Source organism: Bactrocera tryoni, chromosome 1 (assembly GCF_016617805.1).
Source record: "Bactrocera tryoni isolate S06 chromosome 1, CSIRO_BtryS06_freeze2, whole genome shotgun sequence".
NCBI classification, from domain to species: domain Eukaryota; kingdom Metazoa; phylum Arthropoda; class Insecta; order Diptera; family Tephritidae; genus Bactrocera; species Bactrocera tryoni.
In genome coordinates, this window is record NC_052499.1 from 64,660,058 (window position 1) to 64,678,477 (window position 18,420).

At 36.1% G+C, this 18,420-nt stretch overlaps 1 protein-coding gene across 4 annotated transcripts in view; it reads left to right on the forward strand.

The window, feature by feature from the left end:
• The window catches only part of LOC120772315 (G protein-coupled receptor kinase 2), a 244,281-nt gene that overhangs the window by 214,279 nt on the left and 11,582 nt on the right, over positions 1-18,420 (forward strand). For all 4 annotated transcript variants that reach the window (XM_040100835.1, XM_040100864.1, XM_040100845.1 and 1 more), the window contains one exon: positions 16,030-16,125. In XM_040100835.1, coding sequence (XP_039956769.1) covers positions 16,030-16,125 — 96 coding nt within the window. The remainder of the gene's footprint in view (positions 1-16,029; positions 16,126-18,420) is intronic.

Consider the following 18,420-nt stretch of genomic DNA (forward strand, 5'->3'; position numbering starts at 1 on the left):
ATGACTAATAGTGTGTCAATCTTCACTTGCTTGCCCCTACTGTTCAGCTGTCTGTGGTCATTTACCGTGCATCAGTTAAGGCATGTTTACTGTAGCTTTCATATGGTTCTTATGAATTTTAATCCTTGATTTTCTACAGCTGTCTGCTCCTTTTTGGATTTGCCGCGCATGGTTCCCGCCACGTAACAGTGAAATGTTTCAATAACGATTGCTCCGTTCACGTTTCTTTTTCACCTTCACATTTTGTAGGTTATTACAGATCTAGGTTAAGCAAGCATTTCGCTTCACATAAAGTTCTGGCTTTACATACGCACATATACTATCTACAGTCAGCGCTGCGTTCTATGTTGCCGGTATAACTGTACTAATTTTTCTAGATGCATACTATATGTCATGTACTTGACTGGTTTTCATTTACGCTTCAGTCATTCATTACTTTACTAATTTCTCTCATACATAAGTACATACTAACGAATTTTCCTCATTTCCTTCGCACCACATTCTTACTCATTACTCTTGCAGTATTGGAACTATTGAAGTTTTTGCAGCACACAACACTTATCGATTCGAACATTTGTAGTATTCGATCCAGCACTTGCAGGCTTCTCATGGACAAATCAAGTACCACTGAATAACCAATCTTAATTAACCTCAAACTCAAACTGAAGTGTATATACATACAGACATACGTATATGTGTCTACAAATGAATTCATTGCATTTCAATATATGTACTTGAAAGCTTTTCCATGTATTTTATGAGAATAGTTGAGGCTTTTCAATTCTCTAGCACAATTAATTTCTGCTGCACGATGCGAATTAAAGGCGAGTGAGTGGAAAAAGGGCTTGTGAGGAGTAGGAACGAATGAAATTCGCAAGGAATGGAAAAACTTTTAACTTTTAACCAATTGGCGAATTTTCTAAAAAAAACTAGTCAGAATTTTGAACTTTTAAAATGGTGAATTCCCAAGAAACTCGTTTTGAAATTGAAAAAGTTTTACTTCAAGCTTAAAAATTTAAAATTGTTGTCAAAAACTTATTTCATGCGACCATTGCCAGTTAAATATAACGCGTGAAAATTTCAAGTCGATCGGTCCAGCTGTTTCGGAGAGATTTTCCTCACCGACTCAGAAGAAAGGCGTCTAAAGTTCTTCGAGCCAAATCGACTGGTCGAAGACGTTCTTACAAATCTCCACTATCGTTCGTTATTGTCCACGGAAGAGTATCTGTCGATCGGTCGGAAACGTTCTTCCAAATACGTTTTTATCTTATCTTATCTTATCTTCAAAACTATTAGGCGAAGCAATTCAAAATTTTTGGAGAATATTCTCAAATTTATGTGTGTTCATTTGATATAAAGCATAATATTGATGTATTGAAATTTGCAAATGAATAATAAATAAATATAATGAGTGTGGTATATTCACCGAATCCAAAAACTGCCAAAATCAATTTCAAACTGTCTACCATAGTAATCTATAGCCCAAAAGCATTGGGAATGATCTATGTTGATCACTAAATAAAAGACCATCCAATAGCTATAAATTTCAATTAAACCAAATTTGTGCAGAGAATGACTTTATCTTGTAGTCGTGCTCAGTACCAGCATTTATCAAGATAAGCCCGAAAGCCAGCAGTTTCTTATAAAGGGTTCTTCTACATAGGATGCAATAATTAGACCTCGAATATCGCTCCTTCGACTTAATTTCGAATGCAGGTTTGCTAACCTGTTTTAAGAGGAATTTTTAAGTTAGAAAACTGGTGACTCGATTGATAAATCACATCACTGGTTAGTTTGTGTAATTAATTTTTCTTGGAACAATAAGAAAAGTATTGCATATATTCTTAAAATTTCGTGTATTTACCTATAGAATCCTTGGTATTCAAGTTGGAACGATCTTTTCTCTCGTGTCTACCGATATTATATGGTTTACTCGCGATTTTCTCGGGTCTACAGGCGTTATTAAATAAAATGTAATTTAAAATCTTGATAGTTCTCGAAATAAAAAAAAACCATGTCATCTGTTTTTAAACCCAAAAAGTTTTACCAAATCAAGAGAGCAAGCACCGCAGGGCTCCTAAAAATACCTGTTTACTTGGAGTGTGAACGAAAATATTACTCTTAATAAAATTCCACCTGTCCGATGAAATATCCAATTTTATATCGATTTTTAGGTTAAGTTATAAATTTGTGCTTAAATTGAAATACACAATTTTTCTGATCGATTGAATTCTTTTTTTGTGTACAGATTTTTAGGTTAGACTGGAAGTTACGTTCACTTTATTCACTTTTAAATCCAATTTAAATAAGTTTGAAAGCTATATGTGACCTGGTCTACGAAAAGGGAGCTAACGTGCGAAAATCTCATTATTATCTCATTATCTCATTAATTGTTCTCCTTTTTTTTGACACCTAAGCCCCCTTTCCGTAGACCAGGTCACATATGATGAATTTTGAGTCCAACGCCTACCGGAGTTATTAAATAGACTTGAATACAAAAGCTTCCTTACAACAACTTGATTTTTTTTTCGATCAGTTTGCATGACAGCTATATGTTATAGTGTTTCTATATGAATAATTTCTTCGGAGCTTGTATCGTAGCCTTGTACCTGTACATAATAGTTCGTACAATAGTTCGTACCAAATTTGCTGAAAATATCTCGTCAACTGAAAAAGTTTTCTCTACAAGCACTTGATGCCGATCGTTCATTTTGTATGAAAACTGTATGCTATAGTGGTCCGATATCGGCGATTCTGACAAATGAGCAGCTTCCTAAGGAGAAAGGAACGTGTGCAAAATTTCAGATTGATATCTCAAGAACTGAGGGATAAGTTTGTGTACACACCGATAGACGGGCTTGGCTCAGCTCGTCATGCTGATCATTTATATAATTCATTTATTATATCATTTTCTTTTGGGTGATTTGAAAATGGTTATAACTCGGTGTCTACGCCAATAAAGAAGAAACGTAATATGTCCTGCTCAGGTTATAACCAGTGATTGCTGATTTCCTTCACCCTCTCTGCGAATAACTTCAAACTGGAGTAGAAGCTGGTAGAAGACATCCAGCAAAAGTTTAGGAGTTATATTATTATTAATGCCGTAAATAAACTAATTTCAACCGAGCTCCTTGGTTGGTAACCCTGCAAGTCAAATGTCCAGTTTTTTTTATTGTGCAGTTATTTTCATTTCCTTCGCAATTCATACTTAACATTAACTGCACTTTCCGCAATTGGCCTTTCAAATTCATTTACTGCAGTACTTATTCCACTTATCTATTCATTTCTTTTTTGTTTGGCTCTAGGTTGGTCTAATAATTCTTTTCGCCATTGTCATTATTTTCATTCAGCGCGGCCAGCTGTCACTTGAGTGCAATATTTGTCAATTTCCTTTTCAATTTCATTTCATTTCATTTAGTGTGTGCCATTCGAAAGCAGCAGTCAACTCACAACCCACCTTACTATTTATGCTGACCCAATTTCATTTGCTATCTCACGACTTGAGTTCGCTTTCGCTTTCGTTTTGCTTTTGCTTTTTGATTGGTAATTAGAAAAGTTTATTTGCTAGTTTTTGTCACAAAAGTTCCTCCTTCATTTCAGTTGATTATTTGCTTTTTATTAACAGAACATTTCATTTCACTTTACTGCAGTTACAGTTAGTTAGCTAACATATGAACTATACATACATATGTAGGTAAAGATGTTAGTATGTTTCTTAATGCAACGTTGGAGAGCAGATATAACCAAGTTAGTCGCTATGTGCTTCAGTGAGTTCAGCTAATACTATTTTTGGTATTAATCATTCAATGCATCAGCGATGATGATTGGAACTCAACTCAGTCGCTGTGTTAATGTTGCGAACAATTAGATAATAATGTCATTAATTTGAGTTAGTTTGTTTTTATAGCACTAGTACTTCTCGGAAACAGATTGACTTTCGAGTTTGATATACTTGTATTACGTATAACTGTATTGCTAAAGCGAAGAAGTAATGAAAAAGAAGCAGAGTGGTCAGTTGATGACTTGTGCGTTCTTGTTGTTGTTATAACGGATAGCTAGTTCCCGTTAGGGTGGTAAGAGTTAGTTAAGTTGTCGTCGAGGTCATCCTACGATAGTTTCAGGAAACGTGCTATTTCGATGGGTCGGACCATAGGGAGAGAGGTGTCAGATATGTAGAGTTAGGTGGGCAAACCAAGAAGTGATGAGAGTCATGCGGAACTCGTTACATGCTGAGCATATATGTATTTGGTATATCAGGGTCCATTCTGGATAAGTAGGAGTTTAATCTGCTCAATCAATGTTCAAAACAAAGCTGCGCAAGTGTCATTCTTGAATCTCGCCGCAACTCGAGCTCCACGTTTGCAATGCAGTTAAGGAAAGACCTCTTGATGTTCCTTGGAGGCGGTTGCGCTTCCAGCAGGCGACTGCAGGTTTCTACTAAAACACCCCAGCAGAAACTGCTTGGAGTGGAGTTAATTATGCTCCCTAACTGGCAGCATACGGGCCTTACTGTGTAGATTTTTGATAGAAGACACCAAAAGGCATCCTGTTATTGTCCGGAGTGCAGTATGACTTGTGCGTCGGTTCCTTCGATTGTGTTGAAAGATTTCGAAATCATTTATTGAGACTTCAGGTTGGCTTGTTGACGCTTTTATATGAGAAATGATTGGTTCTAAAAACATTTTGCTGAAATTACAATGTTAATTCGAAACTCTTAAGTTTTTTCAAAAAAAATTTTGTAATGTCAAACCAAGAAAAATAGTCAACCGGTCGCAACGAAGCTACAAAACCTCTCACAGGTGCATTTCCTATAAAGTACAAAGGGTATAAAAATATCTTTATTTTGATTTTTATCGATCAGTTTGTATGGCAGCTTTATACTATAGTAGTCGGATCTGAACAATATAGTCGGGAATTGTGGCGTTGTCCTCTTATATGTACATATATACCAAATTTGGTGAAGATATTTCTTCAAATAAAAAGCTTTTACATACAAGGGCTTAATTTGGATCGATCAGTTTGTATGACAGCTATATGCTATAGTGGTTCGATCAAAAAAATATATTTAGAGATTACAACGTTGTCTGGGACATTAAATCTTACCAAATTTCGTGAAGACAGCTCACCAAGTAAAAAAGCTTTCTATACAAGAATTTGATTTTCATGGGCCGCTTTAGCACAAACTACTCCGATATGGACCACTTCCTACTTAAATCATTTCAGAAATCTCTCTTAATTATTTTGCTAATTTTTTTACGTTTTATTATTTGAAGAGAATTTTCAGCTTTATCAGTAACTTTTATATTTACGCTTTCCCGATATAAGCTCAAGTTGCATATCTAAAAATATCTTTACAGAATGTAACTTCACAATCTTTCATTACTTTAGAATTCTTATTCACATATGTATACATATGTATGTATGGCATACTCCTCTGTAATTTCACCAAGGTCTTAACTCTTGCTTTATGTGCCATACATGTCATAAAAGGTACTTAAGCTCCCAGCTTTAACATTATCCTCGTGAAAAAGCTCTAATAGTGTAAATGTCTACATATGTATGTGTTTGTCTGTGAATGCATTAGTTGTCTACTTCAGCTTGTATACAATATCATTGCACTTGCATTTACCGCATCCTACATCCATCGACTCAACTGATTGCGGGTCAGCGCTTCTAGAAGTGGCAAAGTTTTCTATGGGCGCATTAAAGCATTAAAATTCGCCGTTGTTTTGTTTCTCTCTTGCAAAGCCTTCTCTATTTTATTTGCAATTGCCGAATGAATTTTTTGCACTTGCATAAATTACGGAGTTTTTCGTGTTTATTCGACCAATTAAGTGGAGAAAAGTTTTCGAAGTTTGCATTAAAGCGCCAACCGTCCAATATTGTATAGTATTTATATACAGTAGTGATCAAAAAACTTGCAAAAGTGGTAATGTATGAGGTTACCCACTAAATATTTTAAATATTCGACGCTTTGAAGCTTTTGGTAAGCTTTTTAAGGGTAAAGTTTCCAAAAATGTTTTACGACACTCTTCAATTTATTATACTAAGTCGCTAAGGAAATAGAAACAAGACTTTATAATACAAAAATATAATACTAGAAAATTTAAATGAAACTTTTTAATCACTTAGTGAAAGCTTGAGTAAATGAAAAGAAATTTTGTAGGCTTTCGATATTTTCTTTCAGCTATACATACTTACCAAATTAGATAACAACGTCGCCTTCCGACTACTCTTCCAAGTAGAGATCAGATTGGGAAGAATGTATAGAACCTCTTCCATGTGAATGTATAGGAAAAGAATCGCATCTATCGGTTGCTATATTGATTGGTTGTTATATTGATCTACCATATCAAGAGCAGAGATTGGTTCAGAGAAGACATAATAGATAGCGTTAGGGGTTTTTAGTATCGGTTGTTTGACAAACGACCTAGGTGCGTCGTCAGATATCCACCTACCTCCATTTGCGATAGCTCCAAGGTGCCAAAAGTTCCAAAAAGCTTCCCATAAAAGCTCGAAAACTTTTAAAATATAGCCACCGAAAATATTTATTAGTGAAACGAAAAAATTAGTTAATTGTTGAAATAAAGATTAAAAAGCTTTTGAAAACTTTTGCTTTGAAAAGTTTGAGAATGTTGCAATCTGAAATGGTCGTAAAAAATAGAAGGAGCAAAAAATCACAATATGCGCTGTATTGAAAAAAAGAAATTTTAGAACTTTAGTGAGTCCACCCAGTAGGGTGAACTGCATGGAGCTTTTTTTCACAGATAAAAGCTTTTCAAGAATGTAATCTCAAATATGTCGGTAAAGAAAATGAATTTGAACTGAATCTATATACAATACATAAAAATAATTTATGCTATTAATCTGCACATCACTATATATACATACATATCTATTATGTATACGAATATGGATTATTTTGTAAAAAATTTATGTTTAGTTGATCCTTTCACCTTTTCCATACTAAATCCTTAACGCTCACTGCGCGCATTGCCAGCAATTACAACAACAACTCGACAATTTTATTTATGATATATACATAGGGCGTAACGTACGTAGAATTTTACAAGCATTTTAATGGTCTTCTAACTGCCCACATATGTACCTACATGCATATATGTATGTGTGAAACTCCATATAAATGTACATGCAGCATGTTGCACATGTCGTTCGTGACAGTGTGCTGGCATAAATGCATTCCTGCTGACACAGGATTAGATTACACCGTTAAACCCACATGTACCTGTGTGTGTGTGTGTGTGAGTGAAAATATTTATGCACATTCGCTAAAATGTTGCAATCCATTAAATGCTTGCAACATAGTTCGAGTGCCCATAGCTGACGTTGTTGTTTTTGTCGCGTTTTTTTTGACATGTCACGCACGTAACTCACTCTGTCATGCAGAATTTTCGATGCGTACTGCTGGCAGTACCTGAATGTTGTCTACGTGTTTGTGTCTGTGTCTTTTTATGGACTAAGCAAATAATGCAACGTGTAGGTGACTTGTAAATTTAGTTGTTGCAATGCGAAGCGATTGTCACACTCGTTTATATACATTATGTATATGTATATATTTTTTAACTCTTCACTACTCACTAGTTACAAGGTGTCTTGCAAATGGTAAATATACTATGTTTTGCGATTTACAGCAGTTATCGATAACGATTTATACCAGTTATCGACAACGATTTACTACAGTTATCGATATCGATTTACACCAGTTATCGATAACGATTAGGCGCATAAGGTCAAACTAAGTGGTCGAAGCTGCTTCGTTATCTACTTTGTCTTGTTCTTGAATAACTTAACTGCTAAAGAAGAAACTCCAGTCTTTAATCGTACCTTTAAGGGGTTAAATACACTTGCGAATTTCAAAAACTCAACTTTTTTAGTTTAAATATCGAATGCAAATATTTTTTAAAATGTGCTCCGAAAGTTTAATGTTGTTCCGGCAAATAGTTTTGAGTGTATTTGTAATCGGTTTCCAAATCTGTAATCGCTGGTTTCAGCGTTGGTGGAGAAATTTATCCGCAACGGCTTGACCGATCGGCTTGAAAATTTCACACAACTTTCTAACATAAATTAATTAATTTGTTTTGTTGATCGATTTAACAATATTTGATTATAATTTCAATTTTGTAAGCCACAAATTATTGACAAAAACGACTCTTTTTTGGGACGCCCTTAGATCATTATTATTAACCTATTAGAATAATATTTTCTTTTTGTTTTTAAATTTGAGATAATTTCAAGTCGAAACATCCTAATCACCGCCAGGCATCTATTTTCGGAGGTTCTTCCTAGAATATTTTTTTTTATCTATTTATAAAAGGTCTCCTTACAGAATCGCAAAAGCATGCGTTTTTTTGACTTGCAATTATCCTTAATGATTATTTCTCAATGATGTAAAGTAGATCTTTCCGTTCGCCAAGTAACTGAAAACTATTCAAACATATCCCGTGCTGGAGCACATGTAGTTATGTGAATAAGTGCTTTGGCAGCGCAGCCCTTAGATGACAAACTACTAATCTAACCTCCCACTGCTTCTAAAAACCAAGTTCTTTCTTATAAGATAACCAAAATATGGTTTACTTTCGGTCTATAGTTCCTTCGAAATTTAAGTTATATACATACATATATAGATGTGTTGTAGATTTTTAAATAGTTTGGCTTCTCTTGTCAAAATTATTCTTCTTCAGCGTCAATAAATCTGCGAACAGGCTATTTCATTTCCCTGTATCACAAACCATCTAATATTCTTAGAAGGAATATTTTGTTGCAGAAACCGGGGCGAGTACGGATTACTATCTAATGACAACAGCATGGCAAAAATATTATATTATTAAACCCTAAATAGGGCATATTAAATATGCACGTCAGAGACCCTAGAAATTATATACATATGCGTTTACCATATGGGATGATTGGTTGATTTTGACAGCTCGTTGCGCCTATGTTGCGCCACCTCATGTTTCACCTCTAAACACGGACGCATTGCATGCAGAGTTTAATGACTCGTTAATTTCGTGAAACGGACCAGTCAAATGGCCGCTAAGGTCATGCGATTGGACGCCTCTGAATTATTTTCTCTGGGGGTTTGTTAAATCAAAAGTTTACACCAATGACAATGCTCGCGGAGCTCGAAGACAACATTCAGCGGACTATAGCCGAAAATCCAACCAAAATACCACCAGTTCTTCGAAAATTTATGTAAACTGGTAAAGATATGCAAACGTTCCGGCCAATTCCCTTTCATTGAAGAATTTCAAAAGAAGAAAAAGTCTTCGATAATTGCTGATTTACCATCTTCAATATCGAATTTTACGCTATATAAGTTATATATATGTATGTACGTACATATGAGTATCAGCATATGTTTATTAATTTTAGACCCTTGAGAGAAAGTTGTGATATTTTGAATGAAATAGATCGTGCCAAGAAGCATTAAGTCAGATAAGAAGAAACTAGTTATAAAATAAAAAAGTAAAAAGTGTTATAGGTATCTGAGTAGATTGCCTTCGGATTCTGAGTAGGCATTATATTATTATATACCAATATTTTAATTTAATTAAGACTTTTCTGAAATTACTATCTTGTCACTGTTAATAAAAGTAGTTCTGGTGTAAAGTTTCCCATAATCGTAAATGGATTTCCATTATTTTCTTATATTTTCTGCGAAATAGTTCAACAGATTTAATTTGATTTATGTAATTGATGCATACCGCAGCCCTGTTTTGATGAAAATTGCAACGATTTTCCCGGTACAGCCTGATAAATATGTATGAATAATATGTACATACTATATGTGCAATTACCGTTTGCTTGCGTAACTCCGACATTTGCATGTAACAAGCGATTTAATTTGTATTCCATGGAATCCGTGACGAAGCCGCTGAAATGCATATCATTAGCACATTGTCAATGTCGCAGATGAACGCTTTATTAACTGCATATCGACTGTGTGTTTGTGTTTTTATGCTGTGACATTTAATTGTTACTTGTGTCATCCAATCATTGGACTTATCAACGGATCTTGTCAATTAAACTTTACACTTACACTGTGACATAATAAACAGATTTTATATCGAATACATGCAAACAGGCATACATGACATTAATATATACATATGTATGTATGTATGTACCTATACAAGCATAAAAACTCGACGCATTGCATAAAGAGCCTGCGTTCGTTATTGCGAGTAGAATGACCGACCTGAGCAAAGGACCCAAAATCAGGGTCATCTGTTGGACTAAGCTTAAAAAAGAGAATATTGGAAATGAAGTAATAATAAAACGGTAAGGATCACGTCTACTTTGATATTTACAAATACCGATTTTTCATATTTCGATAGGTTAAGCCTGCAAAAATAATATACTAAGATTTTAAATCGATAGCTCTTATAGCTTTTGAGTTATAGCCTTCCAAGGTGTAGCCGCTCAGTTCAATATTTTTTTATAGCGCCGTCGAAGTTCAAATCTTTAATTTTACTACATATGTATTCTTAAAATATGTATGTTTAAATAACAGGTCAATTGAAGAGTCTCCGACCTACCATAGTAAAACACATTTTTTGCAAAAATTCGTTTTTGTTTTTATTCACCATAGTACCCTTCAAGGGTGATACACTGATTATAGCAACCTTTCAACTTTTCGATACCATTATTGCAGTACGATTTGTTCTTTGCCTCAATTTCGGCGATCACCTCTTCATTCGACAAAATTTTATTCCCCAATATGCTTTTGAGATCGGAGAACAGGAAATAGTCGCGTGGGGTCAGATCTATAGAATGCGTTGCATGCTGAAGCAATTCGAACGCAAAATCAAGGATTTTGTCATCGCTTTCACCGACTAGTGAAACGGTGCATTGGTCTGGTGAAACTCCACTAACGCCACGTAATAGACGCTGTTGATGTTGCTTCCACATTCAAGGTAATCAATAAAAATACTGACGTCATAACATTGACAGCTAACTGCTGTGTTTTTGCACGCTTTGGACGCGGGTTCATCGTGTGCAGTCTCATACGTACTGACGATTGCACTTCGCAATGAGTCATGTTTCATCCATTGTCACAAAACAGCCGAGAAGCTCGGGTTTATTACGCCTGAACATCTCCAAACACGGCTACGAATCATTAACATGTCTTTGTTTTTGGTTGCGTTATCCAACGGAAATCACTTTTGCGCTCGTCATTTATCCATTGTGTTCATTTTAAACACCTTAGAGTCTAAGAGGTGGGTTAACACCGATATTTGAATATTTCTGTCATAACTGCAAACCATCAAAGCTAATAATATCTTACATACCCCTACAAGTCTTCAACGGAACATTAGACACCCAACTAAATTTGGGCTTCGAAACTAATCACAAATTTAAACTACAACCGTCCCAATAATAAATAAATAATTTTTTAATAGTAATAGTTTCTCCAGTTACGAGGCTCTGAATTCTAAATCTGCAGGAGCATTGCTGGCATGCAAAAGTTTCTCATGGAAATCCAAAAGGTCCTTTATGAATATATAAATATTTTTAATGTTGTCAAGGGCTTGACTACTTCTAATCCTCTCTAACTTACAACTGTTTAATAAACACGATGGTGACATACGCATATGTTGCAAATTAAGTTTCGTTAACATGTCTGACTTCTGCTTAATATAATAATGTTAGTTTCCATAGACACCAAAATGCATACATGTATGTATGCGTGTGCTTAGGTGGCAACAGCCGCCTGTCGCTATAAAATTGAATTTTTCATTAAATGTTATTAGGGTCTAACGTAGTATATTGGGATGTTTTTGTACACACATACTTAAGCGTATGCGTAAATATATACATTGTGTTTACATAAAGATATGCATGTGGCAATTTCGGAGCCTATATAAGCCAATAGTGCGTGCCATTAAAGCTATACTAGGGCGGGTAAAAAAAGAAATTTTTTTCGTTTGTTGCTTTGCAAAATAGTTTCTTAGACACTTCTAAGAAAATCTCTCCATTCATAAGCTCCTGATTGTCTTGATCCTTCGCCTTCCAGTTTTCTTTTTTTTCTTATTATCGGATGGAAAATTTCAAATCTCGCTTCCAAGTACATGAAAAAATATCTTTTTTCATAGATTTTGTAGGAAATTTACAGCTATAAAAAAATGTATCTGTATAATCTTTCGATCAAGCCAAGAGTTTAGAGAGATTCTACAGAGAACTTTTTTATTTGACAAGGTAGATAGGCAGGAAGGTAGAGTGGCTGTCTGACGAGGCACTTAACCTTTAGAAGGCCCATTACGATACCACCGGGACTAAAGTGCCCTCACTGTATTGTCGCCTCTCTGAACCACACCGCGCTTTTGATAAACTTCATCAGTACGGAAAATTGTATCTGGGCAACCGTCGAGACGTTCCTGTAGCCTTGCATTTGCATAGAAGATGTTGTATAGTCTCCTCCTCTTCTACCTCCAGACAGCTTCGCAATAGTTTTTTTATGGCGTTCCTAGTGTACTGGCATGCCTGCCAATTAGACAACGACGTGTTGGGACTCCCATTATGTCATTCATTTCAAATTTTAATAGTTGTGGTTGTTGTTGTAACGGATGCCTAGTCCCTATTAGGATGGTAGGAATTAGATAAGTTGGCGTCGAGGTCATCCAACGGTAGACCCATAAAACGTGCAGTTTCGAGGGGTGTAAGAGTGCAGCAAAGGTGGTTAGTGCGGGGACTGGTTGCACGCTGGACATACGTCTATATTTATTATGCCAGGGTCGATTCTGCATAAGTAGGAGTTTAACCTGCTGAAATTCCCTTAACATCCGGTTCTACGTTACCGGAATTGCCCCAGATTTTATCCGGCCAGGAGCTGTAATTTCATATATTTAACCTCAATTGGACCCCACCGAGACTCAGCTATATTTATTACGTATTTGTCGTTTAAATATCTGCAAGTAGTATAAATTCTTTCGTTTCCGAAGTCTAATTGTAGTGTACTACCTGTTCAGGCTAGTTGATCTGCTTCACAATTCCGAGCGTTACCATTATGTCCTGGAACTCATGAAGGTCTATCGTGAAATAAGTTGTTAGAACAGATAGGTGAGAGATCAAGGCAATATTTTACTAAATTTGATGAAATCCTAAAGGCACCTTATGAATTTCAAATCCGCCTGGCTATTTGTATATATCAATATATTCCCTGTTGTGAGCACACTCCTTATCAAAACAAGAGGACTTTCTTTTATTGCTGTCATCTCCCTTGGAAGATACTGCGGCGGTTTAGTATACGGAAAACGATTTTGGTACCTAGCTTTGCCGGAAAACATCACCTCCCACTCGTTTAGCTAACTTGAACCCATCCGTATAGATTTTGAAACATTACGAAACATGAAACTGATTATTATACAAGGCATCACAACAATCTCCGAATAAATTGTTTAAATCGAAACAATAAAGCTACCAACTGACCGAACAAAATCAGAATAAGGATATTTTTATACTTTTCGGGTATAGTAACTTCGGTGCAGCCGAATTTAACGTTTTTTTCTTGGTATTTCCACAAATACTAACTGTGGTATTGCTGTTAGAGCGTGCAAGACTGAAAAGATGTAAGTCCCAACCTAATAATGGTAATGAAGGGAGCATATAACTTTTGATATACATATGTATGTACGTGCATACATACATATATATTATGTACCACCACATACGTGAGTTAAAGCTTTTTTGTTTTTGTTGTTATGCAAATGTGTTCATTGGCCCATTTCAATGCCGCTTAAATTAACATATCGACACGTACGACCAAATGGCCCACAAGTTCAAATACATTTATGCATATGTTTGTATGGGCACAAGCATATGTATGTATCTGGGTACCAGCATCCCATGCCTATGCGGGCCACTGCTTTATAACACGATTTCGGCAAATATTCTAAAACTCACGTACACATATGTATTTATGTATGCATGTATATAAGGGAACACTTTCATACATGTTTTATATAGCCATTTTTGCTTTCGGTTTTGACATTCTTCCCGCACATATGTTTCAATTTTACAGCTGTTGTATGGACTCGTATGTAGTTCGTATTAGCAAATATAACAGTACAAAAGCTTTAAAATTTAAACGACTTCATAGGCATCCGCATTCGCATTTGCGTCTAATGGCTATACACACATACCCACGTTTGGTCCTTAAGGAGCTGCTGGTAGCAACATCTTCGCAGTTTCTTTCCAACTGCAGCGAACTTTTAGACATTTAGGGCATTGACATAACCGCTTTCAAGCTGGCGTTAAGTTCTAGCGTAAATATTTGCTTGATGTGCTTTTAAAGTTGTGTGCGTGTGTGCTTTTAAATGAACTTGAATGCAAGTCAGTGGATTCCTTTCCATTTTTGGTTGTAGCGCAAATAGTTCCATTTTCTTTCTAAATAATTCTTTACAGACAATTGAAGACGAATTTGAAATGGATATAATCTCTCTGAAGTTCGTTAAGGATTTTCTCAAACACTTATCTTTCTCTTAGAATCTATACTGTTTCTTTTTGTTCTAGAATATATTCTTACAGTGGCTTCCAATTATTATTAAAATGCATGGACAGAAGTTAACTCAGAACTATTTAATAAATCATGGAAGGGATCATGATTCGAAAATTCTATCCAACTTCCTCAGCGATAGTTGGTACTATCTTACCTAGACTCTAAAGGTTAGGTCGTAAGGGGTCCAGTGAAACATCAAATATAATACCAAGTGCAGCCAGGTCTTTACTTCTCAATTGTCTACTCAGCTCAAAGTGGCACATGTTGGCAAAGTGATTCTGCGTTGGAATTCAAGGCTGACATTGCTGTTGGTGTACGCTTCGCTACCTTATTCAGTCTGGAGGAAGCATATATCAATGTCATCGGCGTAGATCAGCAGCTGTGCACTCTTATAGAAGATTTTATCTGCAGAAGAGAAGGTTTTCTCCAGCAATAGATTAAAGAAGTCACACAATATGGAGTCGCCTTGTCTGAAACCTCACTTGACATGGGACAGCCCGAAGAGGTCTTTCCCGATCCTGACGTCAGAAGGTCCTACTGCCTACTATTTCTTGAACGACGGTGATGTCAGCTTTTACTTTGACAAGGACATCAATCTCGCTAGGCGGCTAGTATAAAATCGCTGAAGATTTCTCTGACGCCAGGCTCCACACAGGTTGCCTACGATTTGGGTATAGCCTTACGACTATAATTGCTTACGAAGAAGCAAGGGGTATCCATTATAGTTCTTCTGTCTGTACATACGTAAGTACATGAATCAGTCCTTAAGTTTTCTAGAAATCGAAACGAACACGTCCTTTTCTTCCCAAGAATATAGCTTATAGCTACCATACAAACTGATCAAAATCCAGTTCCTGTATGAAAACTATTTTAATAAGATATGCTCCAGCTTTGATCCAATCGATGTTAAGGTTTTTATTGTTATACATAGCCTTAAGTCCGTTTTCAAAGATCTGTCTGTTCTTCCCTTACGTTTTCTAACAATATGGGATTAACTTTATTAACTGGTTGAATTTATATAAATTTTTTTTTATTTTCTAAGGCAGTCGACTAAAGCGCTTTCATTTATATGGCATTGTCCTTTTAAAATCGTGGAGCGGCTTAAATTCTTTTAAAGTCTTTGCATAATCTTATTTCAATATTCTTGTCAACGCTAACGAAGGATAAGTTTAAGTAAGAAGATCGACGAAGACTGCTGACACTCGTCAGAGGATGCCAGAAGTAGAAAGATCGGCTGCTTAATTGATAGTTGAATAAAGTTGTTTTACTATAACTGTGCTGATAAATATAAATTTTCGATTTTTGTTTTTCAATTTTTGAAAAGGCCAATAAGCCCTGTTTTGTAAGTAAAAAAATTGTGGAAAAAGTATACAGAATATCAGCAATTATTCGACTATTAAAACAAGCTCTGTATTTAAAGAGAACTCTCAACCATTTACATCTCTTTTATATTGTACAAAAATTATTGAAAAGTGTTCTAATTCTTTATGGTGATTTTCTTTCGATTGCAGGTGGTTCGGACAGCAACAAAGGCAAGAGCAAGAAATGGCGCAAAATACTACAATTCCCACACATATCGCAGTGTATACACCTCAAAGACAAATTAGGTAAGCCATTTTGACGGATATTAAAAAAAACGTTTTTTTTTAATATAAAATAAATATAATAACCAATACAAAACAGAATAAAAAAGTGTCTTCACCAAGCAGAAAAAAGTATCAAATGGGCAGCACACAAAATCTAATTACTTCGAGGCTCTTACTCGGTACCTACATTCGCACATACATATTTACTTTGGCCACCAAGTTTAACTTTGATGTGCTGTCTCAGCATTTTTCCAGCTTGTCAGCCATCGGCACAGTACTCTCGCCCTCTTTTCTATTTTTGCTTGTAGGAGTATCCAACTTTTTCTTTCATCATTTAGATTTTTCGCTTTTCGTGTTTGTTTTGCGCATGAAAGCTCTTCTACACATGCGTAAATTGAAATGTTTACCTTTTTCATAATAATCTAATTGTGCCTCCAAAAGAGATTTTGGCAAATTTACAATCATGTAATTTAATATGTATGGCGTAATTTAATTGGGATGTACATATAAATAATTAAAAAAAAGTGAATTCAAAGAAAGATCTTCTTATTATTTAATGGCGCAAACACCGCTTAAGCAGTTGTAGCCGAGGTTATAACAGCGCACCTTTTTCTTTTTCGCTGGTTGGCGTCAATTAGAGTTTGCAAGTGTAGCTAGGTCCTTCTCTACCCGGTCTTTCCAACGTAGTGGAGGTATTCCTATTCCTCTACTTCCTCAGGTGGGTATTGCGTCGAATACTTTCAGAGCTGGAGTGTTTTCGTCCATACGTACGACATGACCTGACCTAGCCAGCGCATGTGTTTTTGATAACCCTAGTGAAATTTTATATAATATTTATTGAATTATTTCTACTTTGACTTTTCTCTTAAAATTAGTTAAAAATAAATTTATTTGCTCCAGGAAAATACTTCTCGTTAAATGTGGTGTGGGTTCTTGCGAATAAAATACATTTTCATCTATGATTTTTCAAATTATTTCACCAAAATTTTATCCAAGAAACTCAACTCCACCCTAGGTTAGGCTAGGTTGAGTCTTACGATGACCCTGGGACTTTAGGAGCCCAAAATTACCTCTTTTCCGGAATCTTACTGTTGGGTGGTGCCTATACTGACTCGTTCATTTGCTTCACAGCTACGCGAGGTGTTAATCCCCATTCAGGGCCCACTATTTTTTTTTTTTTTACGTGTTAAGTGCTGTTGCTGCTTTCTTTACTCTACCGTCCAAGTGTGCTTTCCATGACAGCTTCCTGTCTAAAATTAGTCCCAAATAGCTTGCCTTATTTCCTATTACTCGTCTGGTATCACCCGCCGTGGAAAGCTGAGGAAGAGGAAGACCTCTACTCCGCTGGAAAGAACAAGTGGAGAAGGACCTGGCTAGACATGGAAACTGCAATTGGCGCCAAACAGCGACGCGCTGTTGTAAATGCGGCTATAACCGCGTACGCGGTGTCTAAGCCAATAAAGAAGAAGAAGTTTGTGTACCTTTTAGTAATGGCGTCGTAATTTCTGGAATATTGTATTTCTTAGTGCATATTAATAGCTCCGTCTTGCTAGCGTTCAAGTTTAGTCGGCATGATACGGCCCATTGATATCATTTAAAAGTGTCTGCACAAGGTCTGCGAGGATTTTCGGGAGTTTACCTCTAACCAAAACTGCCGCATTATCAACATAGGCCACAACATGTACCCCCTTATTTTCCAGATCCACCAACATTTTGTTCATTGTTAGGATCCAGAGAAGTGGAGATAACACGCCTGCACCAAGCATTGAAATTATTGACCTGTCCAGGATCTTCTGTATAATTAATTTCCTGAGAGGCTCAGAGATGCCCTAGTCTTTACGGACCTAGAAACTGAACTCCGTCTTTTATCGCAAAGCACCAAAACTGGTCTATGCGTGGCTTGTTGGCCTACCAGATTAAGCTTAAATTATTGCTTTTAATAAGTTCATAACTAGGTCTATAACATATATTCGTGAGACTTTTTTTAAATTTTTACCGTATGTATTCAAAGTATTACCCATCTGGCGCTGTAACATTCTCACATCTTTCTGACAATTTGACATAGCGGCCAAAAAGCAATCAAGACAATTTTCGATATCGTGTTCTGATGTGAACTATATTCCGGGGAGAGCTTTCTGCATCGATTGGAAGAAATGGCAGTCAGATGGCGTCTGGGTCTAGTCTGGTCTAGTCTTCCCGTTGTTTACCAAGTAGATTTTATCCATTTTTAAAACTTGAGGCGGAGCGTTGTTATGATGAAAAATTATTGCCTCGTCTCTAGGCGCGAGTTTCGGACGTTTCGCGGCAATCATTCGC